This window comes from Carcharhinus amblyrhynchos, chromosome 10 (genome assembly GCF_965287045.1).
Source record: "Carcharhinus amblyrhynchos chromosome 10, sCarAmb.v2.hapA, whole genome shotgun sequence".
Lineage (NCBI taxonomy): Eukaryota > Metazoa > Chordata > Chondrichthyes > Carcharhiniformes > Carcharhinidae > Carcharhinus > Carcharhinus amblyrhynchos.
Genome location: NC_137333.1, coordinates 108,704,435 through 108,730,910, shown reverse-complemented (window position 1 = coordinate 108,730,910; position 26,476 = coordinate 108,704,435). Strand labels below are relative to the sequence as shown.

The following is a 26,476-nucleotide window of genomic DNA, read 5'->3' as shown; positions in this document are numbered from 1 at the left end:
AGCCCCCTCACCCTGACACACACAACCTCAACAACCACCCCCCCCAATAACAGAAATAAAAGAATGACCAGGGTGAGGTTAGGGCCAGTCGAGGATAGTACTGGGAACTTGTGCATGGAGTCAGAAGAGATAGGTGAGGCATTAAATGAATACTTTTCTTCACTGCTCACTAAGGAGCGGGGTCATGTTTTTCAGGATGAGTGCATGATACAGGCTGATAGGATGGATGAGGTAGATGTTCTGAGGGAAGATGTATTAGCAATTGTTAATAAGTCCCCAGGGCCAGATGGGATACATCTTAGGTTACTTTGGGAGGTAAGGGATGAGACTGCGGAGCCTTTAGCTTTGATCTTTGGGTCCTCACTGTCCAAGGGGATTGTATGAAGTCCCACAACACCGGGTTAAAGTCCAACCAGTTTATTTGATAATTCCTATCACATAAACTGGTTGGACTTTAACCTGGTGTTGTGAGACTTCTCACTGTGTTTACTCCAGTCCATCACTGGCATCTCCACATCATGGGGATTGTGCCAGAGGATTGGAGAGTGACGAATGTTGTTCCTCTCTTCAAGAAAGGAAATAGGAATGATCCTGGTAATTATAGGCCAGTTAGTCTTGCTTCAGTGGTGGGTAAGTTAATGGAAAAGGTCCTGAGGGATAGGATTTATGACCATTTGGAAAGCTGCAGTTTAATCCGGGATAGTCAGCACGGATTCGTGAGGGGTAAGTCCTGCCTCACAAATCTGATTGAATTCTTTGAGGAGGTAACTAAGGGTGTGGACAACGGTAGAGCAGTTGATGTCGTATACGTGGATTTTAGTAAGGTGTTTGATAAGGTTCCCCATGGTGGGCTCATGAAGAAAGTAAGGAGGTATGGGATAGAAGGAAATTTGGCCGATTGGATAAGTAACTGGCTCTCATAGAAGACGTATGGTGGTGGTGGAGGGAAAATTTTCAGTCTGGAGGAAAGTTACCAGCGGTGTACCACAGGGATCAGTGCTGGGTTCTCTGCTATTTGTGATTTTTATCAATGACTTGGAAGAGGGGGCTGAAGGGTGGGTTAGTAAATTTGCTGATGACACCAAGATTGGTGGAGTAGTGGATGAGGTGGAGGGCTCTTGTAGGCTGCAAAGAGACATTGATAGGATGCAGAGCTGGGCTGAAAAGTGGCAGATGGAGTTTAACCCTAATAAGTGCGAGGTGATTCATTTTGGTAGGACAAACTTGAATGCGGATTACAGGGTCAACGGCAGGATTCTGAGGAATGTGGAGGAACAGAGAGATCTTGGGGTTCATATCCACAGATCTCTGAAGGTTGCCATTCAAGTGGATAGAGCTGTGAAGAAGGCTGATAGTGTGTTAGTGTTTATTAACAGGGGGTTTGAGTTTAAGAGCCGTGGGGTTATGCTGCAATTATACTGGACCTTGGTGAGACCACATTTGGAATATTGTGTGCAGTTCTGGTCACCTCACTATAAGAAGGATGTGGAAGCATTGGAGAGAGTGCAGAGGAGATTTACCAGGATGCTGCCTGGTTTGGAGGGTAGGTCTTATGAGGAGAGGTTGAGGGAGCTGGGGCTTTTCTCTTTAGAGCGGAGGAGGATGAGAGGCGACTTAATAGAGGTTTATATGATGATGAGGGGGATTGATAGAGTGGATGTGCAGAGACTATTTCCTCGGGTGGATGTAGCTGTTACTAGGGGGCATAACTATAAGGTTCATGGTGGGAGATATAGGAGGGATGTCCGAGGTAGATTCTTCACTCAGAGAGTGGTTGGGGTGTGGAATGCACTGCCTGCTGTGATAGTGGAGTCGGACAGTTTAGGAACTTTCAAGCGGTTATTGGATAGGCAGATGGAGCACACCAGAATGATAGGGAGTGGGATAGACTGATCTTGGGTTTGGACATAGCTCGGCACAACATCGAGGGCTGAAGGGCCTGTACTGTGCTGTACTGTTCTATGTTTGTATGTAACCACCTAAAATACCCACTATCCTCTTCCTCCAGGGCTCCTAAGCAGCACCCACCACCCCCCTACCTCCCTCCCCCACCCCCCCCCCACCCCCCGCCCCCCCCACCGCCGCCCTCCTTCGTCCCCCCACAACAGAAAAAACTAACAGGAGTCACAAAAAATAGGAAAAGGCCCAGGAGGCGAGCCCCTGACCCTGAACCCATGATGAAGCACTGACCCCTGACCTCCCCCCATCCAGGAGCACTGACCCCTGACCCCACCATCCTGGAGCACTGACCCCTGACCTCCCTCCATCCAGGAGCACTGACCCCTGACCCCACCATCCTGGAGCACTGACCCCTGGTCCATTTCTAGCCTCTGACCCTGACAGATATACTGTCTGACGTCCGACCCTGACCCCCATAGGGAGCACCAACCATTCCCAATCCGGAGCTGACCCAGGGAGCCGGCACTGACCTGGATAAAATCCTTCATTTGCTCCCAGATCTCGGGCTGTCGCTTAATGTTTGCCTTCACCAAGCGAAGCTTCTCTTTCAGTTTCTCAAACTCACTCTCCAATTCCTGTTTGAAAAGCCTTCACCGGGAGAAAGAGAGGGATTAATAACTGTCCCCACCCTGCCCACAGGCCCAAAAACACAGCTCGTCCAGTCCCAATCCCAGTCCCAGTCCCGGTCCAAATCCTGATCCCAAACCCTATCCCGGTCCACATCCTGGTCCCATTCCCATTCCCAATCGAACCCGGGTCCCTGGCGCTGTGAGAGAGCAGTGTTAACCCACTGTGTCACCGTGCCCCCGGGAATCGAACGCGGGTCCCTGGCGCTGTGAGACAGCAGTGTTGACCCACTGTGTCACCGTGTCCCCCGGGAATCGAACCCGGGTCCCTGCCGCTGTGAGACAGCAGCGCTAACCCACTGTGTCACCGTGTCCCCCGGGAATCGAACCCGGGTCCCTGGCACTGTGAGGCAGCAGTGCTAACCCACTGTGTCACCGTGCCCCCCGGGAATCGAACACGGGTCCCTGGCGCTGTGAGGCAGCAGCGCTAACCCACTGTGTCACCGTGTCCCCCGGGAATCGAACCCGGGTCCCTGGCGCTGTGAGGCAGCAGCGCTAACCCACTGTGTCACCGTGCCCCCCGGGAATCGAACACGGGTCCCTGGCGCTGTGAGACAGCAGTGTTAACCCACTGTGTCACCGTGCCCCCGGGAATCGAACCCAGGTCCCTGGCGCTGTGAGGGGGCAGTGTTAACCCACTGTGTCACCGTGTCCCCGGGAATCGAACCCGGGTCCCTGGCGCTGTGAGAGAGCAGTGTTAACCCACTGTGTCACCGTGTCCCCCGGGAATCGAACCCGGGTCCCTGGCGCCGTGAGACAGCAGTGCTAACCCACTGTGTCACCGTGTCCCCCGGGAATCGAACCCGGGTCCCTGGCGCTGTGAGACAGCAGTGTTAACCCACTGTGTCACCGTGCCCCCCGGGAATCGAACACGGGTCCCTGGTGCTGTGAGAGAGCAGTGTTAACCCACTGTGTCACCGTGCCCCCGGGGAATCGAACCCAGGTCCCTGGCGCTGTGAGACAGCAGTGTTAACCCACTGTGTCACCGTGCCCCCGGGGAATCGAACCCAGGTCCCTGGCGCTGTGAGACAGCAGTGTTAACCCACTGTGTCACCGTGCCCCCCGGGAATCGAACCCGGGTCCCTGGCGCTGTGAGGGGGCAGTGCTAACCCACTGTGTCACCGTGCCCCCGGGGAATCGAACCCAGGTCCCTGGCGCTGTGAGACAGCAGTGTTAACCCACTGTGTCACCGTGCCCCCCCCGGGAATCGAACCCGGGTCCCTGGCGCTGTGAGGGGGCAGTGTTAACCCACTGTGTCACCGTGCCCCCGGGAATCGAACCCGGGTCCCTGCCGCTGTGAGACAGCAGTGTTAACCCACTGTGTCACCGTGCCCCCCGGGAATCGAACCCGGGTCCCTGGCGCTGTGAGACAGCAGTGTTAACCCACTGTGTCACCATGCCCCCAGGAATCGAACCCGGGTCCCTGGCGCTGTGAGGGGGCAGTGTTAACCCACTGTGTCACCGTGCCCCCCGGGAATCGAACCCGGGTCCCTGGCGCTGTGAGACAGCAGTGTTAACCCACTGTGTCACCATGCCCCCAGGAATCGAACCCGGGTCCCTGGCGCTGTGAGGGGGCAGTGTTAACCCACTGTGTCACCGTGCCCCCCGGGAATCGAACCCGGGTCCCTGGCGCTGTGAGACAGCAGTGTTAACCCACTGTGTCACCGTGCCCCCCGGGAATCGAACCTGGGTCCCTGGTGCTGTGAGACAGCAGTGTTAACCCACTGTGTCACCGTGCCCCCCGGGAATCGAACCCGGGTCCCTGCCGCTGTGAGACAGCAGTGTTAACCCACTGTGTCACCGTGCCCCCGGGAATCGAACCCGGGTCCCTGCCGCTGTGAGACAGCAGTGTTAACCCACTGTGTCACCGTGCCCCCGGGAATCGAACCCGGGTCCCTGCCGCTGTGAGACAGCAGTGTTAACCCACTGTGTCACCGTGCCCCCCGGGAATCGAACCTGGGTCCCTGGTGCTGTGAGACAGCAGTGTTAACCCACTGTGTCACCGTGCCCCCCGGGAATCGAACCCGGGTCCCTGGCGCTGTGAGACAGCAGTGTTAACCCACTGTATCACCGTGCCCCCGGGAATCGAACCTGGGTCCCTGGTGCTGTGAGACAGCAGTGTTAACCCACTGTGTCACCGTGCCCCCCAGGAATCGAACCCGGGTCCCTGGCGCTGTGAGGGGGCAGTGTTAACCCACTGTGTCACCGTGCCCCCGGGAATCGAACCCGGGTCCCTGGCGCTGTGAGGGGGCAGTGTTAACCCACTGTGTCACCGTGCCCCCCAGGAATCGAACCCGGGTCCCTGGCGCTGTGAGGGGGCAGTGCTAACCCACTGTGTCACCGTGCCCCCGGGAATCGAACCCGGGTCCCTGGCGCTGTGAGGGGGCAGTGTTAACCCACTGTGTCACCGTGCCCCCGGGAATCGAACCCGGGTCCCTGGCGCTGTGAGGGGGCAGTGTTAACCCACTGTGTCACCGTGCCCCCCAGGAATCGAACCCGGGTCCCTGGCGCTGTGAGGGGGCAGTGTTAACCCACTGTGTCACCGTGCTGCCCCCTCATTGTCAGCGAGTGTGTTTCGGGGTGGGAGCTGCCCATTGAGCGGGTTGTTGTGTGAGGGCCCAATGATGTGTTCCCATGCCAGGGTGGGTCCCGCAGGTGAGCAGGGTAAATACCTGGGCTGGGGTGTGTGAGGGGAGTCGCGGAGGCACTGAGTAACGCCTGGGGTGGGGGAACAGGGTTAGACCCAGGCCCAGCAGTTGTGGGTGGGGAAGAGGGAGGAGGTGAAGGGGTGGGTTGGGACAGGGTCACAGGAGGAAACACCCCATTCTCTGCACCCCCCCCCCCCCATTGATTGGCCAATGTTTGTACCTGGAAGCAGCTCCGATATTCTGTAATTTGTGCGGGAATTCCATCAGTTTCTTATCATTCTTTTCCGCTTCCTGGAAGATTCACAATGATTGAGAATGTTACTAAACCCCCTGAAACACTGTCTGTGTATCCCCCCCCCTCCCTCCACAGGCTGAGATCCCACACCCTCGCTCTGTATATCGAAGCAATGACCTTCCCCAGATAGATCCCACCAGTTTGCTTCCAGACAATTCAATCAATCAAACGTCTCAGCTCCAGGATGTCTCTGCAGGAGTCCCTCAGGATAGTGTCCTGGGCCCAACCATCTTCAGCTGCTTCATCAACGACCTTCCCTCCGTTGTAAGGTCAGAAGTGGAAATGTTCGCTGATGATTGCACAATGTTCAGCACCATTCGCCACTCCTCACATACTAAGCAGTCCATGTTCAAACGCAGCAAGATCTGGACAATATCCAGGCTCGGGCTGATAAGTGGCAAATAACATTCATAACGCCATAGACTCCGTCCAGTGCAGGAGGCCATTGACCCATCAAGTCCGTACCAATCACAATCCCACCCAGACACTATTCCCAGTCACATTTACCCGACTAATCCCCCTGGTACTAGAGGCAATTTAGCACAGCCAATCAACTGAACCCTCACATCTTTGGATTGTGGGAGGGAACCGGAGCACCCGGAGGAAACACAGACTCCACACAGGCAGTGACCCAAGCTGGGAATTGAACCCGGGTCCTAGGCGCTGTGAGGCAGCAGTGCCACCATGCCACACAAATGCCAGGCAATGACCATTACCAATAAGAGACACTCTAACCACTGCCCCTTGGTATTTAATGGTGTAAGAAGATAAGAATTAGGAGCAGGAGTAGGATACTTTTCCTTTCCCCATGCAGGGTAAGCAGAGAGAATCCTGAGGAGGGTTCCTCACTTGTGAAGAAAACTGTTGAAATGTTCTGTTCCTATTCCAGGAGCGAATAAACTTCACAGCAAAGCGGGCATTTCCAGATCTCGTGGTCCAGCCCCTGTCTCCTCTTGCTAATTGCCACTGGCTTTGCCTGTGTGGGTACGTTAGTTCCCTCCAGGTAGACTCCTGGCGAGGAACATCTTTTAACTTGGGGATTAAGGACAAATCAACAATTTCAGATGAGCAGCAAAATATTGTTCCAATGTTGCTCAATGAGGGGCACCGAGACTGGTGGATCGATTGAGCTCTCACAGGATGGTTTTGGACAATGGCCGCAGCTAAACTTACAGAGAAATAGCGAGAGTAAAGACTTGCAAAGATGCACAAAGTGTGAGAATTAGACATGAATGCAAGAAGCAAAAACATTCAATGAGGGAGCCTCAACTGCTTCACTGGGCAGGGAACTCCACAGGTTCACAACCCTTTGTGTGAAGAAGTTCCTCCTCAACTCAGTCCGAAATCTGCTTCCCCTTATTTTGGGGCAATGAACTCCCCCGCCTTTATCTTATCCCCTTCATAATCTTATATATTTCTATAAGATCTCTCTTCATCCTTCTGACTTCCAATCAGTCATCGAGGTTTACAGCATGGAAACAGGCCCTTTGGCCCAACTTCTCCATGCCACCCTTTTGTTTTTAACTCCCTAAGCTAATCCCAATTGCTGCATTTGGTCCATATCCCTCTATACCCATTGTACCCATGTAACTGTCTAAATGCTTTTTAAAAGACAAAATTGTACCCGCCTCTACTACTGCCTCTGGCAGCTTGTTCCAGACACTCACCACCCTCTGTGTGAAAAAATTGCCCCTCTGGACACTTCTGTATCTCTCCCCTCTCACCTTAAACCTATGTTCTGTAGTTTTAAACTTCCCTACCTTTGGGAAAAAGATATTGACTATCTCGCTGATCTGTGCCCCTCATTATTTTATAGACCTCTATAAGATCACCCCTCAGCCTTCTACACTCCAGAGAAAAAAGTCCCAGTCTAATCAGCCTCTCTTTGTAACTCAATCCATCAAGTCCCGGTAACATCCTAGTAAATCTTTTCTGCACTCTTTCTAGTTTAATAATATCCTTTCTATAATAAGGTGACCAGAATTGCACACAGTATTCCAAGTGTGGCCTTACCAATGTCTTGTACAACTTCAACAAGACGTCCCAACTCCTGTATTCAATGTTCTGACCAATGAAACCAAGCATGCTGAATGCTTTCTTCACCACTCTGTCCACCTGTGACTCCACTTTCAAGGAGCTATGAACATGTACCCCTAGATCTCTTTGTTCTGTAACTCTCCCCAGTGCCCTACCATTAACTGAGTAAGTCCTGCCCTGGTTCAATCTACCAAAATGCATCACCTCACATTTATCTAAATTAAACTCCATCTGCCATTCGTCAGCCCATTGTCCCAATTGATCAAGATCCCGTTGCAATTGGAGATAACTTTCTTCACTGTCCACTATGCCACCAATCTTGGTGTCATCTGCAAACTTACTAACCATGTCCCCTATTTTCTCATCCAAATCATTAATATAAATGATAAATAACAGTGGGCCCAGCACTGATCCCTGAGGCACACCGCTGGTCACAGGCCTCCAGTTTGAAAAACAACTCTCTATAACCACCTTCCGGCTTCTGTCAAGAAGGCAATTTTGTATCCATTTAGATACCTCACCCTGGATCCTGTGAGATTTAACTTTATGCAACAACCTTATAACACCCAGGTCCCTCTGCACAGCAGCATGCTGCAATTTTTTACCATTTAAATAATAGTCCATTTTGCTGTTATTCCTTCCAAAATGGATGACCTCACATTTACCAACATTATACTCCATCTGCCAGACCCTCGCCCACTCACTTAGATTATCTCTCTCCTTTTGCAGATTTTCAGAATCCTCTGCACACTTTGCTCTTCCACCCATCTTAGTGTCATCTGTGAATTTTGACACACTACACTTGGTCCCCAACTCCAAATCATCTGTGTAAATTGTAAACAATTGTGGTCTCAACACTGATCCCTGAGGCACACCACTAGTCACTGATCGCCAACCAGAAAAACACCCATTTACCCCACTCTTTGCTTTCTGTTAGTTAACCAATCCTCTATCCATGCTAATACATTACCCGTAACACCGTGCACCTTTATCTTATCCAGCAGTCTTTGGCGCGGCACCTTGTCAAATGCCTTCTGGAAATCCAGATACACCACATCCACAGGTTCCCCATTGTCCACTGCACATGTAATGTTCTCAAAGGATTCCACCAAATTAGTCAAACATGACCTTCCCTTCATGAGCCCATGCTGTGTCTTACCAATGGGACAATTTATATCCAGATGTCTCGCTATTTGTTCCTTGATGATCGATTCAAGCATTTTCCCTACTACAGAAGTTAAGCTAACCGGCCTATAGTTACCTGCCTTTTGTCTACCTCCTTTTTGAAATGGTGGCGTCACATTTGCTGTTTTCCAATCTGTGGGAACCACCCCAGAGTCCAATGAATTTTGGTAAATTTCCACTAGTACATTTACTATTTCTCCCACCATCTCTTTTAGTTCCCTGGGATGCATTCCATCAGGACCTGGAGACTTGTCTACCTTTAGCCCCCATTAACTTGCCCAACGCTACCTCTTTTGCAATAATGATAGTTTCTGGGTCCTCACCTGCCACAGCCTTCCTGTCATCAATTTTTGGCATGTTACTTGAGTCTTCCACTATGAAGTCCAACACAAAATACCTGTTCAATGCCTCAGCTATTTTCTCATTTCCAGTTATTATGTCCCCCTTCTCAACCTCTAAAGGACCAATGTTTACTTTATCCACTTTTTTTCATTTTATATATTTGTGGAAACTTTTGCTATGTGTTTTTATATTCTGAGCGAGTTTACTCTCATAATCCATCTTACTTTTCTTTATAGCTTTTTTTGTAGCTTTCTGCTGACCTTTCAAGATTTCCCAAACCTCCAGGTTCCCACAAATCTTTGCCATGTAACCATTACTGAATCCACTGTCAGTTTCCTCGGGGTCACCATTGACTAGAAGCTCAACTGGACTCACCACATTAACACAGTGGGTACAAGAGCAGGCCAGACACTAGGAATCCTGCAGTGAGTAACTCACCACCTGACTCCCCAAAGCCTATCCACCATCTACAAGGCACAAGTCAGGAGTGTGATGGAATAATCCCCACTTGTCTGGATGGGTGTAGCTTCAACAACACTCAAGAAGCTCAACACCATTCAGGACAAAAGAGCCCGCTTGATTGGCACCACATCTACAACCATTCAATCCGTCCACCACCAACTCAGTAGCAGCGGTGTGGACTATCTACAAGATACACTGCAGCAATTCACCAAAGATCCTTAGATAGCACCTTTCAAACCCACAACCACTTCCATCTCGAAGGACAAACATAGCAGATACATGGGAACACCCCCCACCTGCAAGTTCCCCTCCAAGCCACTCACCATTCTGACTTGGAAATATATTGGCATTTCTTTGCAGTTCCTGGATCAAAACCCTGGAATTCCCTCCCTAATGGCATTGTGGGTCAACCCATAGCACATGGACCGCAGCGGTTCGAGAAGGCAGCTCACCACCATCTTCTCAAGGGCAACTAGGGACGGGCAGTAAATGCTGGCCAGCCAGTGACACCTACGTTGCACAAATAAAGTTTAAAAAACTCACCATCACCACAAAATGCATCAGGTTCATCCCCGGCTTGTTGGCCTTCGTCTCAGCCAGTTTCAACAATGAAGACATTCGGAATCCCACAACACCACCTGCGGAACCACCCTGACAGAGAGACACAGAGAGAGAGAGAGACACACAGAGAGACACACAGAGAGACACACAGAGAGACACACAGAGAGACAGACAAACACAGAGAGAGAGACACAGAGAGAGAGAGAGACACACAGAGAGACACACAGAGAGACAGACAGAGAGACAGACAAACACAGAGAGAGAGACACAGAGAGAGAGAGAGACAGACAGAGAGACAGACAGAGAGACAGACAGAGAGACAGACAGAGAGACAGACAGAGAGACAGACAAACACAGAGAGAGAGACACAGAGAGAGAGAGAGACACAGAGAGAGACACAGAGAAAGAGACAGAGAGAGAGGGAGACCCAGAGCAAGACACAGAGAGAGAGAGACAGAGACAGAGAAAGACACAGAGAGAGACACATAGAGAGACACTCAGGAAGAGAGACACAGAGAGAGGGACACAGAGAGAGACACAGAGAAAGAGAAACACAGGGAGACAGAGAGAGAGACACACACACACAAAGGCAGACACAGAGAGAGACACAGAGAGGTCAGCAATGCCTCAGGGAGTGAGTACCAGACTCCAGATATATACACACACACACACACACATACACCCCCAGATATACATACCTGCTGACACAGGCACAAGCGCACACACACACACACACACACACACACACACACACACACATCCCAGATATAGACACACCCACTGACACACTCACATACACTAAGAAGTTTCACAACACCAGATTAAAGTCCAACATGTTTATTTGGTAGCAAAAGCCACTAGCTTTTGGGACTCTGCCCCTTCGTCAGGTGAGTGGAGCAGTGCTCCGAAAGCCAGTGGCTTTTGCTACCAAATAAACCTGTTGGACTTTAACCTGGTGTTGTGAGACTTTTACTGCATTTACCGCAGTCCAACACCGGCATCTCCACATTATAACATTCACACGCATCCAGATATGCTCACATGCACACACTCACACACGAACATACACACACTCACAGACACACACACACACGATATTTCATTGAGTTTTTTGAAGGGGTAATCAAGAAGGTAGATGAGGGCAGTGCAGTTGATGTTGTCTACATGGACCTTAGCAAAGCCTTTGACGAGGTACTGCATGGTAGGTTGTTGCATAAGGTTAAATCTCACGGGATCCAGGGTGAGGTTTCTAAATGGATACAAAATTGGCTTCTTGACAGAAGCCAGAGGGTGGTTGTAGAGAGTTGTTTTTCAATCTGGAGGTCTGTGACCAGCGGTGTGCCTCAGGGATCAGTGCTGGGCCCACTGTTATTTGTCATTTATATTAATGATTTGGATGAGAATATAGGGAACATGGTTAGTAAGTTTGCAGATGACACCAAGATTGGTGGCATAGTGGACAGTGAAGAAAGTTATCTCCAATTGCAACGGGATCTTGATCAATTGGGCCAGTGGGCTGACGAATGGCAGATGGAGTTTAGACAAATGTGAGGTGATGCATTTTGGTAGATTGAACCAGGGCAGGACTTACTCAGTTAATGGTAGGGCACTGGGGAGAGTTACAGAACAAAGAGATCTAGGGGTACATGTTCATAGCACCTTGAAAGTGGAGTCACAGGTGGACAGAGTGGTGAAGAAGGCATTCAGCATGCTTGGTTTCATCGGTCATAACATTGAATACAGGAGTTGGGACGTCTTGTTGAAGTTGTACAAGACATTGGGAAGGCCACACTTGGAATACTGTGTACAGTTCTGGTCACCGTATTATAGAAAGGATATTATTAAACTAGAAAGAGTACAGAAAAGATTTACTAGGATGCTACCAGGACTTGATGGATTGAGTTATTTGGGGAGGCTGGATAGACTGGGACTTTTTTCTCTGGAGTGTAGGAGGCTGAGGGGTGACTTTATAGAGGTCTATAAAATAATGAGGGGCACAGATCAGCGAGATAGTCAATATCTTTTCCCAAAGGCAGGGGAGTCTAAAACTAGAGGGATAGGTTTAAGGTGAGAGGGGAGAGGTACAAAAGGGTCCAGAGGGACAATTCTTTCACACAGAGGGTGGTGAGTGTCTGGAACAAGCTGCCAGAGGCAGTAGTGGAGGCGGGTACAATTTTATCTTTGAAAAAGTATTTAGATGCTTACATGGGTACGATGGGTATAGAGGGATATGGGCCAAATGCAGGCAATTGGGATTAGCTTAGGGGTTTTAAAAAAAGGGCGGCATGGACAAGTTGGGCCAAAGGGCCTGTTTCCATGCTGTAAACCTCTATGATTCTAATACACACACCCAGGCGCACACACTCACACCCACACACATTCCCACACACTGACACAAACCAAGACCCCATCAGCAACTCACTATGCTCCAAGATTCTCCCCATTCTAAAACTCTGAAGATGTAACAGGAGTGAATTAAATAGAAGATCCCGTACCCCAGTGAGAGTCAGTGTGTGTGGGACCCGTACCCCAGTGAGAGTCAGTGTGTGTGGGAGCCGTACCCCAGTGAGAGTCAGTGTGTGTGGGAGCCGTACCCCAGTGAGAGTCAGTGTGTGTGGGACCCGTACCCCAGTGAGAGTCAGTGTGTGTGGGACCCGTACCCCAGTGAGAGTCAGTGTGTGCGGGCCCCGTACTCCAGTGAGAGTCAGTGTGTGTGGGAGCCGTACCCCAGTGAGAGTCAGTGTGTGTGGGACCCGTACCCCAGTGAGAGTCAGTGTGTGTGGGACCCGTACCCCAGTGAGAGTCAGTGTGTGTGGGACCCGTACCCCAGTGAGAGTCAGTGTGTGTGGAACCCGTACCCCAGTGAGAGTCAGTGTGTGTGGGACCCGTACCCCAGTGAGAGTCAGTGTGTGTGGAACCCGTACCCCAGTGAGAGTCAGTGTGTGTGGGACCCGTACCCCAGTGAGAGTCAGTGTGTGTGGGAGCCGTACCCCAGTGAGAGTCAGTGTGTGTGGGAGCCGTACCCCAGTGAGAGTCAGTGTGTGTGGGACCCGTACCCCAGTGAGAGTCAGTGTGTGTGGGACCCGTACCCCAGTGAGAGTCAGTGTGTGCGGGCCCCGTACTCCAGTGAGAGTCAGTGTGTGTGGGAGCCGTACCCCAGTGAGAGTCAGTGTGTGTGGGACCCGTACCCCAGTGAGAGTCAGTGTGTGTGGGACCCGTACCCCAGTGAGAGTCAGTGTGTGTGGGACCCGTACCCCAGTGAGAGTCAGTGTGTGTGGAACCCGTACCCCAGTGAGAGTCAGTGTGTGTGGAACCCGTACCCCAGTGAGAGTCAGTGTGTGTGGAACCCGTACCCCAGTGAGAGTCAGTGTGTGTGGGACCCGTACCCCAGTGAGAGTCAGTGTGTGTGGGACCCATACCCCAGTGAGAGTCAGTGTGTGTGGGACCCGTACCCCAGTGAGAGTCAGTGTGTGTGGGACCCGTACCCCAGTGAGAGTCAGTGTGTGTGGAACCCGTACCCCAGTGAGAGTCAGTGTGTGTGGGACACGTACCCCAGTGAGAGTCAGTGTGTGTGGGACCCGTACCCCAGTGAGAGTCAGTGTGCGTGGAATCTGTAAATGGTCTATCCTCAGACCGTGACCCCTTTTTCTGGACTCCCCCACCATCAGGAATGTCCTTCCTCTATCCACCTGGTGTAGTCCTGTTGGGATTTTACTCCATGAGATTCCCCTCACTGTGAACTCCAGGGAATACATTCTGAAATGTAATTCCATTTTGGAGCCTGCACTGGGAGCAGTGTTATCCACACTCTCGGGCAGTCCGCTCCAGACCTGAGTCACCGCTATGTGAACAGCTTTCTCTTCATGTTGCCATTGTGTCTGTGCGCCCCCCCCCCCCTGCCCCCCCAGGTTCCCAATGCTTTGCCTTGTGGGGAGTGGTGCCAGTCTCTGCTGTGGGTGACTTACTGCATTCATGTAGTTCCCAGCTTTCAGAACCAACCGGATTACAGTGTGAAGCTCATCACAGTCCATCAGCTCTGAAAAACAGACAGAATGTCTCAACACTGCTGAGGAGACGGAGAAGGAGCAGGCAGTGGCCATTCAGCCCTTTTACTCTGTTCTACCATCCCAAATAGGGACATGGACAGAGTGGATAGGGAACAGCTGTTCCCTTTAGTTGAAGGGTCAGTTACGAGGGGGCAGAGGGTATAAGTGAGGGGTGGGAGGTTGTGGGGGGGGATTTGAGGAAAATTGTTTTTACCCAGAGGGTGGTGAGGGTCTGGAATGCGCTGCCCGGGAGGGTGATGGAGGGGGGATGCCTCATATCCTTTAAAAAGTATCTGGATGAACACTTGGCAAATCATCACATTCAGGGCTCTGGGCCAGGGGCCAGCAGGCGGGATTGGGTGGGAGTTCAGGGCCTTTTATGTGTCAGTGCGGAGTCGATGGGCTGAAGGGCAGACGCTGAATCCCATGCTCGTCTCTGTCCAGTTGTCCTTAACCACACAAACCGATGTGATGGTTGAGCCCTCGGCGATCCCTGGGTTGGTATCACCGGGAGTGTGAGTGACTGCCGGGCAATGGAAGTGTCCCTTCGAGGTGAGTGTGTTTCAGTGTGTGACTGGTATCAGAGCAATCCTGGTTCAGTTCTGCACAAACCGGATACTCTGTACACTCCCAGCAACACTGAGCAGTTCTGGACATTCATTATAGAAAAGATATTGAATCACTGGACACAGAGGGAGAAAGATTTACAAATATAATCACACAACCTATTCATCCAGAGAATGTGGGACTCGCTCCCACGGGGAGTGGGGAGAATGTGGGACTCGCTCCCACGGGGAGTGGGGGAGAATGTGGGACTCGCTCCCACAGGGAGTGGGGGAGAATGTGGGACTCGCTCCCACAGGGAGTGGGGGAGAATGTGGGACTCGCTCCCACGGGGAGTGGGGAGAATGTGGGACTCGCTCCCACGGGGAGTGGGGAGAATGTGGGACTCACTCCCACAAGGAGTGGGGGAGAATGTGGGACTCGCTCCCACGGGGAGTGGGGAGAATGTGGGACTCGCTCCCACGGGGAGTGGGGGAGAATGTGGGACTCGCTCCCACGGGGAGTGGGGGAGAATGTGGGACTCGCTCCCACGGGGAGTGGGGAGAATGTGGGACTCGCTCCCACGGGGAGTGGGGAGAATGTGGGACTCGCTCCCACGGGGAGTGGGGGAGAATGTGGGACTCGCTCCCACGGGGAGTGGGGAGAATGTGGGACTCACTCCCACGGGGAGTGGGGAGAATGTGGGACTCACTCCCACGGGGAGTGGGGAGAATGTGGGACTCGCTCCCACGGGGAGTGGGGAGAATGTGGGACTCGCTCCCACGGGGAGTGGGGAGAATGTGGGACTCGCTCCCACGGGGAGTGGGGAGAATGTGGGACTCGCTCCCACGGGGAGTGGGGAGAATGTGGGACTCGCTCCCACGGGGAGTGGGGAGAATGTGGGACTCGCTCCCACGGGGAGTGGGGAGAATGTGGGACTCGCTCCCACGGGGAGTGGGGAGAATGTGGGACTCGCTCCCACGGGGAGTGGGGGAGAATGTGGGACTCGCTCCCACAGGGAGTGGGGGAGAATGTGGGACTCGCTCCCACGGGGAGTGGGGAGAATGTGGGACTCGCTCCCACGGGGAGTGGGGAGAATGTGGGACTCGCTCCCACGGGGAGTGGGGAGAATGTGGGACTCGCTCCCACAAGGAGTGGGGGAGAATGTGGGACTCGCTCCCACGGGGAGTGGGGAGAATGTGGGACTCGCTCCCACGGGGAGTGGGGAGAATGTGGGACTCGCTCCCACGGGGAGTGGGGAGAATGTGGGATTCGCTCCCCCGGGGAGTGGGGAGAATGTGGGACTCGCTCCCACGGGGAGTGGGGAGAATGTGGGACTCGCTCCCACGGGGAGTGGGGAGAATGTGGGACTCGCTCCCACGGGGAGTGGGGAGAATGTGGGACTCGCTCCCACGGGGAGTGGGGAGAATGTGGGACTCGCTCCCACGGGGAGTGGGGAGAATGTGGGATTCGCTCCCCCGGGGAGTGGGGAGAATGTGGGACTCGCTCCCACGGGGAGTGGGGAGAATGTGGGACTCGCTCCCACGGGGAGTGGGGAGAATGTGGGACTCGCTCCCCCAGGGAGTGGGGAGAATGTGGGAATAGAAAGAGGAGGTGAAATGGAGAGGGGGGTGGGAGAGGGGGGTGGGAGAGGGGGGGTGGGAGAGGGGGGTGGGAGAGGGGGGTGGGAGAGGGGGGTGGGAGAGGGGGGTGGGAGAGGGGGGTGGGAGAGGGGGGTGGGAGAGGGGGGTGGGAGAGGGGGGTGGGAGAGGGGGGGTGGGAGAGGGGGGTGGGAGAGGGGGGTGGGAGAGGGGGGTGGGAGAGGGGGGTGGGAGAGGCCCCGTGTACAGAAGAAACTCCAATAAGGAAGGCCACCGAGTCTCAGGGCCCTGTTTTACCATTTGGACTCTAAGTGCTGGAGGGATGTGAAACTGGGATTGTTTCAGATCCGACTTTTCGACCCATTCTCAGGTGCTCCCCCCATGCACTCCGCCTGAAAAAATATCACTGATTCCGAATCGCGCTGCAGAAACTGTGGACGGGGCTGAACGCAGCCCAAACGCTCCAATCGGAGCCTCCAACTGCACGTGCGCAGAAACAAAGATAGATTGCTGCTCCCGTGCCCATCCCTCCCGGACCGGATAACACCTCCCCCTCGTCCCCACAGACATTGCCCCACCCCCACAACATTACTGACACCCCTTCCCCACCCTATAACCCTGCCACTCACACCAATCCACTCCCCCTCCACTGACCTCAGACAGACCGTCCACCTCTCCCCCCAATCTGAGAGAACCCTCGGACACTCTGTATTTACCTCCTCACTAACCTTCACTGACGGAGTGTCCGAGCCACAGTTCCATGGAGCATGTCTCCTTCACGCCGGTTTTGGATGGGTGATCATGGTGGTAAAGGGGGAAGTGTTGGTAAAGTTGGGTTTGCAGCCATTAAATCAATGTAAATGAATTAAATTGGGTTAATGGGTTTCAGGCACAGTCCCGATCGTGGCCATTTTCAGGCCTTGATAAAGGGGGAACCAGCGTGGAGGTGGGCACGGATCGCGCTACCCACCTCACACCCAATTTTACCAAGTTTTTGCACCTGAAAATGGGCACAACTTGATAATAAAATTGGACCCTGAGTGTCACAGAAATTTACAGCATGGAAACAGGCCCTTCGGCCCAACTTCTCCATGCTGCCCTTTTTTTAATCACTAAGCTAATCCCAATTACCTGCATTTGGTCCATATCCCTCTATACCCATCGTACCCATGTAACTGTCTAAATGCTTTTTAAAAGATAAAATTGTACCCGTCTCTACTACTGCCTCTGGCAGCTTGTTCCAGACACTCACCACCCACAATTTCCCCTCTGGACACTTCTGTATCTCTCCCCTCTCACCTTAAACCTTTGCCCTCTAGTTCTAGACTCCCCTACCTTTGGGAAAAGATACTGACTATCTAGCTGATCTGTGCCCCTCATTGTTTTATAGACCTCTATAAAATCACCCCTCAAACTCCTACGCTCCAGAGAAAAAATTCCCAGTCTATCCAGCCTCTCCTTATAACTCAATCCATCAAGTCCCAGTAGCATCCTAGTAAATCTTTTCTGCACTCTTTCTAGTTTAATAATATCCTTTCTAAAATAGGGTGAGCAGAACTGTACACAGTATTCCAAGTGTGGCCTTACCGATGTCTTGTACAACTTCAACAAGACGTCCCAACTCCTGTATTCAATGTTCTGACCAATGAAACCAAGCATGCTGAATGTCTTCTTCACCACTCTGTCCACCTGTGACTCCACTTTCAAGGAGCTATGAACATGTACCCCTAGATCTCTTTGTTCTGTAACTCTCCCCAACACCCTACCATTAACTGAGTAAGTCCTGCCCTGGTTCAATCGACCAAAATTCATCACCTCGCATTTATCAAAATAAAACTCCATCTGCCATTCGTCAGCCCACTGGCCCAATTGATCAAGATCCCGTTGCAATTGGAGATAACTTTCTTCACTGTCCACTATGCCACCAATCCTGGTGTCATCTACAAACTTACTAACCATTGTGGCTGGGAGCCTGTTTGTCCGATGTTTCTGAATGAGTCAGGAGTGGGGAACACTCACCTCGAGCTGCCTCAGTCATGATGCGTATCCCAAGCCTCAGCGCTTCAATCCGGGGACCAAATTCTCCCTTCAGGATCATACTGTCCACTCGTTCTGTGTAACTGGGAGCAAAGGTCAATGGTCAGACATGGTCAAACACAGCAATGTCTGCTCCCGACTCAGTGACTGGAGGCCTGGGATTTCCTTCCCAGTGCTGACAGAGTGCCAACAGGGTGAGACCCAGAGACAAGTAAAACCCCCAATGAAAGGGAGGAACAGGCCACAAGGAGTCCACACAGAAGGGAGGGCCTGGGAAGGAGGAAAGGTCTTTGTGGGGATGGGATGTGAGGGGGACCGGGCTTGGGGGGGGGGTGGGGGGGGGGGGGGGGTGCAGTCACTGTTATGGTAATATTTCCAAACTCACAGGTGATACCAAACTCGGCGGAAATGTGTGTTGTGAGGAAGATGTGAAGTAGCTACATGGGAAGTTGGACAGACTTGATGAATGGGCAAGAATATGGCAGATGGAATATGATGTGGGAAAATGAGAGTTAATTCACTGTAGAAGGAACAGCTGTGCAGAATATTTCCTGTTTGGTAAGAAATTAGAGAGTGGAGATGTACAAAGGCACCTGCATATCCTTGCCCATAAGTCACTGAAGGCTAACATGCAGCAAGCTCATAGGAAGGCTAATGGAATGTTAACCTGTATCACAAGAGGATTTGAGTATAGCAGTAGTGAAGACTTGCTCCAATTGTAGAGGAACCTTGTTAGACCACACCTGAAGTGTAGTTTTGGTCCCCTTACCTCAGAAGGGATGTTATTGCCATAGAGGGAGTGCAATGAATGTTCACCAGACTTGTTCCAGGTACGGAAAGTGGGCATATATTCTCGACAGTTTCAAAGAATGAGAGGCAATCCTTCAAAATACTTAAAGGAATAGTCAGAATAGATGAAGGTAAGATGTTTCCCTTGGTTGGGGAGTCCAGAACCAGGGCGCACAATTTCAAAATAAGGAGGAAGCCACTTAGAACTGAGAGAAATTTCATTATACAGAGGGTTGTAAATTTTTGTAATTCTCTACCCCAGAGAGCTGAGAAAGCTCAGTCATTGTGTATATTCAAGCTAGAAATGGATAGCTTTCTGATTAACAATAACCTAAAGGGTTATGGGGATAGTGAGGATAAAAGGCATTGAAATGTCTGATCAGCAATGATCTTATGGAAAAATGGGCTGAATGGTCATCTTCTGTTCCTGTATTCTCAGCCTGAACCCTGAATTGAAGAGTTGATGCTTTTCCTGACCTGGGTATCTCCAGTAGCAGCAGCATGAACAAGTCTGACTCGCACAGTCGCTCCCGATCACCATCAAACTCTTCAAACTTCTTCACCTGTTCAATACAGCAACAGATTGTCATGGAGACCAACCAACCATCCAATAACAACAGTCAATATATCACAGTAAATGTCTATTGGCCCAAGGCTCTGTGTAGATGAAGCAATGTGACTCCTGTCAGATATTAAGCTGTGGATCAGGTCTCCTCTCTTCCTCTCTCTCCCTCCCTTTCTCTCTCTCTCTCTCTCCCTCTCTGTCTCTCTGTCCCTCCCTCTCTCTTGGATACTCATTATTTCCCAGTTTTGTCCCAATACTGACTGAGTGGAAAACACTTTGGCAAATGCAGTATCTCCAAATATATAGATGACACTAAGCTGGGTGGCAGTGTGCGCTGTGAGGAGGATGCTAAGAGGCTGCAGGGTGACTTTGACAGGCTGGCTGAGTGGGCAAATACTTGGCAAATGCAATATAATGTGGAACAGGAAAGAGGATTATTATCGGAATGGTGGCAGTTTAGGAAAAGGGGAAGCGCAACGTGACCTGGGTGTGATGGTGGAACAGTCGCTGAAGGTTGGCCTGCAGGTACAGCAGGCAGTGAGGAAAGCTAATCGCATGCTGGCCTTTAAAGCAAGAGGATTCGAGTATAGGAGTAAGGATGTTTTGCTGCAGTTATACAGGGTCTTGGTGAGGACACACCTTGAGTATTGTGTGCAGTTTTGGTCTCCTATTCTGAGGAAGGACATTCTTGCTATTAAGGGAGTCCAGTGAAGGTTCACCAGACTGATTCCTGGAATGGCAGCACTGACATATGAAGAGAGACTGGATCGACTGGGCTTGTACTCACTGGAATTTAGAAGAATGAGAGGGGAAGCTCATGGAAATATATAAAATCCTGATGGCACTGGACAGGCTGGATGTGGGAAGAATGTTCCTGATGTTGGGGAAGTCCAGAACTAGGGGTAACAATCTAAGAATAAGGGGTAAGCCATTCAGGGCTGAGATGAGGAAGAAATTCCTCACTCAGAGAATTGTGAACCTGTGGAATTCTCTCCCACAGAAAGCTGTTGGGACCAGTTTGTTAGATATGTTCAAGAGGGAGCTGGACATGGCCCTTGTGCCTAAAGGGATGAAGGGGGATGGAGAGAAAGTGGGAGTGGGATACTGACAGTGCCTGATCACCCATGACCATATTGAATGGTGGTGCAGGCTTGAAGGGCTGAATGGCCTACTCCTGTTCCTATTTTCAATGTTTCTGTGTAATCTCCGACCACTGACACACCGGCCTGGAATTAACCAATCGCGGTGTCCCCTCAGCTCCACCCCCCGCCCCCATCCTGTTCCCCACCCCTGCCCCCAACCCCCTGCCCCCAACCCCCTGCCCCAGCCACTTGCCTCCCCCACCTCCCCACACCCCCTCACTCCACACCCCCCACTCGCCCCCACTCCCCCCACACCCCACCACCCCACATCCCCCACCCCCCCACCCGCCCCCACTCCCCCCCCACACCCCACACCCCCTGCACCCCCCACCACCCCACCCCCCACCCCCTCAACCCCCCCCCACCCCCCCACCACCCCCCTACCCCCTCAACCCCCCACCCCCATTACCCCACCCCCCCCACCCCAACACCACCCCCCCCCCCCCCCCCCCACCCCCAGCTTCGCTCCAGACACACTCTCTACCTCATTTTTATCAGGCAGCATTTTGCGGAGTTCGGTGAGTTTATCTGCTCCATATGAGAATCCGGCTCCATTCCTGATATCCTCAATAATACTCGGGATGGGCCTGAGGGATGAGAAACACTAAATCTCTGTTCCATATTTCACACAAGGAATTCCAGCCCAGGGAGAGGAAGTGAACATATCTTTATATACCACTCAGAGAGCTCCGAGTCAGGAATAATTCCCAACACTCTACCGGGAGCTCAGGACAAAACGCAGGAGATTGTCATCAACTTCAGGAAGTGTAAAGGAGAACATGCCCCTGTCTACATCAATGGGGACAAAGTAGAAATGGTCGAGAGCTTCAAATTTTTTAGGTGTCCAGATCACCAACAACCTGTCCTGGTCCCCCAATCCCGACACTACAGTTAAGAAAGCCCCACCAACGCCTCTACTTTCTCAGAAGACTGAGGAAATTTGGCATGTCAGCTACGACTCTCACCAACTTTTACAGATGCACGACAGAAAGCATTCTTTCTGGTTGTATCACAGCTCGGTCTGGGCTCCTGCTCTATCCAAGACCGCAAGGAACTCCAAAGTGTTGTGAACAAAACGCAGTCTGCCACACAAACCAGCCTCCCATCCATTGACTCTGTCTACACTTCCTGCTGCCTTGGGAAAAGCAGCCGGGATAATCAAGGACCCCCCCCCACACCCCGGACATTCTCTCTTCCACCTTCCGTCAGGAAAAAGGTACAAAAGTCTGAGGTCACGTACCAACCGACTCAAGAACAGCTTCTTCCCTGCTGCTGTCAGACTTTTGAATGGACCTATCTTGCATTAAATTGATCTTTCTCTACACCCTCGCTATGACTGTAACACTACATTCTGCACCGTCTCCTTTCCTTCTCTATGAATGGTATGCTTTGTCTGTATAGCGCGCAAGAAACAATACTTTTCACTGTGTGTTAATACACGTGACAATAATAAACCAAATCAAAAATCGGAGTGAGAGCCGTAAAGAGAATGCTGCTCCGGAATTGTGGAATTATAGAACAGGAGAGGGTGGAAGGAGACGTTCGGCCCATCGGTCTGTGCTGTCTCTATCAAGTTAGATTCATAGTTTCTGCCCTCCAACTCTCTTCCATCGCCTCTCCACAATCCAATATTAAATCTGTATTTACCGCCCCACATTGCAAATTCAACACTAACAGCATAAGAATCTTTTCCTCATATCGTACAGCGAGAGAATCACAGAATCATACAGTGCAGAAAAGGCCCTTCAGCCCATCGAGTCTACACCAACACATTAGAAACACCTGAACTCCCACCTAATCCCATCCACCAGCCCCTAGCCCATTGCCCTGAAAGTTATAATGTGTCAAGTGCTCATCCAGGTACTTTTTAAAGGATGTGAGGCAACCCGCCTCCCCCACCCTCCCAGGCAGCACATTCCAGACCCTCACCCCCCCCCCCCCCCCGGGTAAAAGTTTTTCCTCACATCCCCCCTAAACCTCCTGCCCCTCACTTTGAAGCTATTGTTGCCTCGTAACTGACCCTTCAACTTAGGGAACAGCCGCTCCTTATCCACTCTGTCCGTGTCTCTCATAATCTTGTACACCTCAATCAGGTCACCCCTCAGTCTTCTCTGCTCCAATGAAAATAACCCAACCTCTGTTTACAATTTAACTGCTCCATCCCAGGCAGCATCCTGGTGAATCTCCTCCGCACCCCCTCCAGTGCAATCACATCCTCCCGGTAATGTGGTGACCAGAACTGCACACAGTATTCCAGCTGTGGCCTCACCAAACTTCTATACAACTCCAACTGACTTCCCTGCTTTTGTGATCTATACCCCGATTGATAAAGGCGAGTGTGCCGTATGCCCTTTTCACCACCCTATTAACCTGCCTTTCCACCTTCAGAGATCTGTGGACAAACACGCCAAGGTCCCTTTGTTCCACAGAACTTCCCAGTGCCCTCCCATTCACTGAGCACTTCCTTATCAGGTGACTCTTTCCAAAGTGTATCAGCTCACACTTTTCAGGGTTAAATTCCATCTGCCACCGATCCATCCATTTGACCATTCCGCCTCTACCTTCCTGCAGCCCAAGAGGGACTGCTGTTTGTGCTGCGGTGGAGAGTGACAATTGGGGTGCGGTGACAGAGGGAGTTCAGTGAGGAGGGACCGAGGTGATCCTTACCTCAGAAAGCAGAGTGGCAGCCTGGGTAAGTGAGACCTGGTGAGTATTTTGACCATCTCTGATATTCTCTAAACTAGAGGAAGTCAAAATGAAAGGAATTTAAGGGAAAGTGAGGACACGGCAGTATCTGCCATGGGGAATGCTCCTCTTGTGCAATGTGGGAAGTCAGGGACACTTCCAGTGTCCAAGGTGACCACACACACAGGAAGCTGCCAGCAGTCTGGAGCTGTGACTGGAGTCGCTGTGGAGTATCCACGAGGATAGATGGGGCATTTCCTCCCTGGTGCCAGGATCAAGGATGTTACTGAATGGTCCAGGACATTCTGAAGTGGGTGGGTGAACAGCCAGAGGTCGGAGTCGATATTGGTACCAATGGCAAAAGTTAAGGTGTTGAGGAAGAATATCAGGAACTAGGAAATAAATAAAAATCAGGAGCTCAAAGGTAGTAACCTCAGGATTAGTAATAGAGCCATGGTTCCAGCGGGATCAGGAATAGGGAAATAGACCAGATGAACTTGTGGCTGGAGAGATGGTGTAGGAGGGAGGGATTCCTGGGAAATGAGACATGTACAAGTTGGACAGGTTGCACCCCAGCTGGATTGGAGCAATATCCTGACAGGGGTTTTTGTGAGTTTCATTGGGGGGGGCTTTAAACTCGAGTGGCAGGGGGATGGGAGACACAGGAGAGGAAAACAGAGATGAAAGACAGAAGAGTAGAAAGCAAAAGTGGAAGGCAGAGGGACGAGGGCCAGCAGCAAATAGGGCCATCGTATGAAAAACCATGTATAAAAATGTTAAAAAGACAAGTTTAAAATGAATGGAGCAGTTGCAATAAAGTCAGGGAGATGAATTAACAGCACAGATAGTTGTAAATGTTTTGTCTGTTTAGCGCACAAGTTACAATACTTTTCACTTTATACCAATACATGTGACAATAATAAATCAAATACAATGTGATTGCTATTACGGAGACCTGGCTGCAGGGTGACCAAGGCTGGAAACTGAATAACCAAGAGCAGAAGGTGAAGGAGGTGGGGTGGTGTTGGTCAAGCAATAGCGAGAGAGGATATTGGCTCAGAAAATCTAGATACAGAGTCAGTCTGGGTGGAACGAAGAGGCAGTAAAGAGCAGAGAACATTAGCTGAAGTTGTCTATAGGCCTCCAAACAGTATGGTAAGGTAGAGGATGAAATTAGGCAGGAAATTTGGGATGCGTGTAACAAGGATGCTGCAGTAATCATGGGCGACTAATCTCCATATAGATCAGGCAAACCAAATTAGCAACAATATTGTGGTGATGAATTTTATAGACCAATATGTTGAGAATCAACTAGGGAACTTGCTGTCCAAGGTTTGGTATTGTGCAATGAGGAGATAATGAATAATCTTGTTGTGCAGAGTCCTTTAGGGAACAGCGACTGGAACATGATAGAATTTCTCATCAGGATGAAAAGGGAGGAAGTCTAATCTGAAATTAGGGTCTCAAATCCAAACAAAAGAAAGTACAAAGACATGAGGCAGGAATTGGCTAAGACAGATTGGGAAACATCATCAAAAGCCATGATGGCGAATAGGCAGTGGCTAATATTTAAGTAATAAATTTTTACATTGCAACAGTTATACATTCCTCTCTGTCATAAAAACACAAGAAACATGGCCCAACCATGAAAACAAAAAGAAATTAAAGATAGTATTAGATCTGGAGGAGGGGGCTGAGTGTAGGGTAACAAAATTTGCTGATGACACGAAGATGAGCGGAAAAGCGAATTGCGTGGAGGGTGTGGAAAGTCTGCAGAGGGATCTGGATAGGCTGAGCGAGTGGGCAAGGACCTGGCAGATGGAGTACAATGTTAGCAAGAGTGAGGTTATCCACTTTGGCAGAAATAATAGTAGGAGGGATTACTATTTAAAGGGCGAAAAGCTGCAGCATGCTACGGTGCAGAGGGACCTGGGGGTCCTTGTGCATGAGTCGCAAAAACCCAGTCTGCAGGTGCAGCAGGTGATCAGGAAGGCGAATGGGATGCTGGCCTTTATAGCAAGGGGGATTGAATATAAAAGTAGGGAGATCTTGCTGCAACTGTACAGGGCACTGGTGAGGCCGCAGCTGGAGTACTGTGTGCAGTTTTGGTCGCCGCACCTGCAGAAGGATATATTGGCCTTGGAGGGAGTGCAGAGGAGGTTTACTAGGCTGATACCGGAGATGAGGGGGTTGGACTATGAGGAGAGACTGAGTAGACTGGGTCTGTACTCGTTGGAGTTTAGAAGGATGAGGGGGGATTTTATAGAGATGTATAAGATGATGAAGGGGATGGATAGGGTAGAGGTAGAGAGATTCTTCCCGCTTAGAAAGGAAACTAGAACTAGAGGGCACAGCCTCAAGATAAGCGGGGTGGGGGGGGGGCTGCAGTTTAGATCAGAGTTGAGGAGGAATTTCTTCTTCCAAAGGGTGGTGAATCTTTGGAATTCTCTGTCCGTTGAAGTGGTGGAGGCTGCCTCGCCAAATATATTTAAGTCACGGGTAGATAGGTTTCTGATAGACAAAGGAATTAAGGGTTATGGGGAGAGGCGGGAAAGTGGGACTGATCCACTTCAGATCAGCCATGATCTTATTGAATGGCGGGGCAGGCTCGAAGGGTTAGATGGCCTACTCCTGCTCCTATTTCTTATGTTCTTATGTTCTAGGTTAGGACTTTATTCCCTGGAGTGTAGAAGAATGAGGGGAGATTTGATAGAGGTGTATAAGGTGTGATGGGTGTAGATAGAGTAATTGCAAGCAGGCTTTTCCCACTGAGGCTAGGGGAGAAAAAAAACCAGAGAGCATGGGTTAAAGGTGAAAGGAGAAAAGTTTAAAGGGAATATTAGGGGGGGATTCTTCACGCAGAGAGTGGTGGGAGTGTGGAATGAGCTGCCGGATAAAGTGGTAAATGCGGGGTCACTTTTAATATTTAATAAAAACTTGGATGGGTTCATGG

At 51.0% G+C, this 26,476-nt stretch overlaps 1 protein-coding gene across 1 annotated transcript in view; it reads right to left on the bottom strand.

Moving 5' to 3' along the window:
* LOC145349463 (uncharacterized) overlaps positions 1 to 26,476 on the bottom strand; it is a 45,665-nt gene that overhangs the window by 4,957 nt on the left and 14,232 nt on the right. The window contains exons 3-9 of the mRNA XM_080198010.1: positions 21,323 to 21,425; positions 19,609 to 19,694; positions 18,325 to 18,425; positions 14,081 to 14,151; positions 10,098 to 10,205; positions 5,454 to 5,524; positions 2,430 to 2,547 (exon numbers count right to left, since the gene is read on the bottom strand). Of these exons, the coding sequence (XP_080054136.1) occupies positions 2,430 to 2,547; positions 5,454 to 5,524; positions 10,098 to 10,205; positions 14,081 to 14,151; positions 18,325 to 18,425; positions 19,609 to 19,694; positions 21,323 to 21,425 (658 nt within the window). The remainder of the gene's footprint in view (positions 1 to 2,429; positions 2,548 to 5,453; positions 5,525 to 10,097; positions 10,206 to 14,080; positions 14,152 to 18,324; positions 18,426 to 19,608; positions 19,695 to 21,322; positions 21,426 to 26,476) is intronic.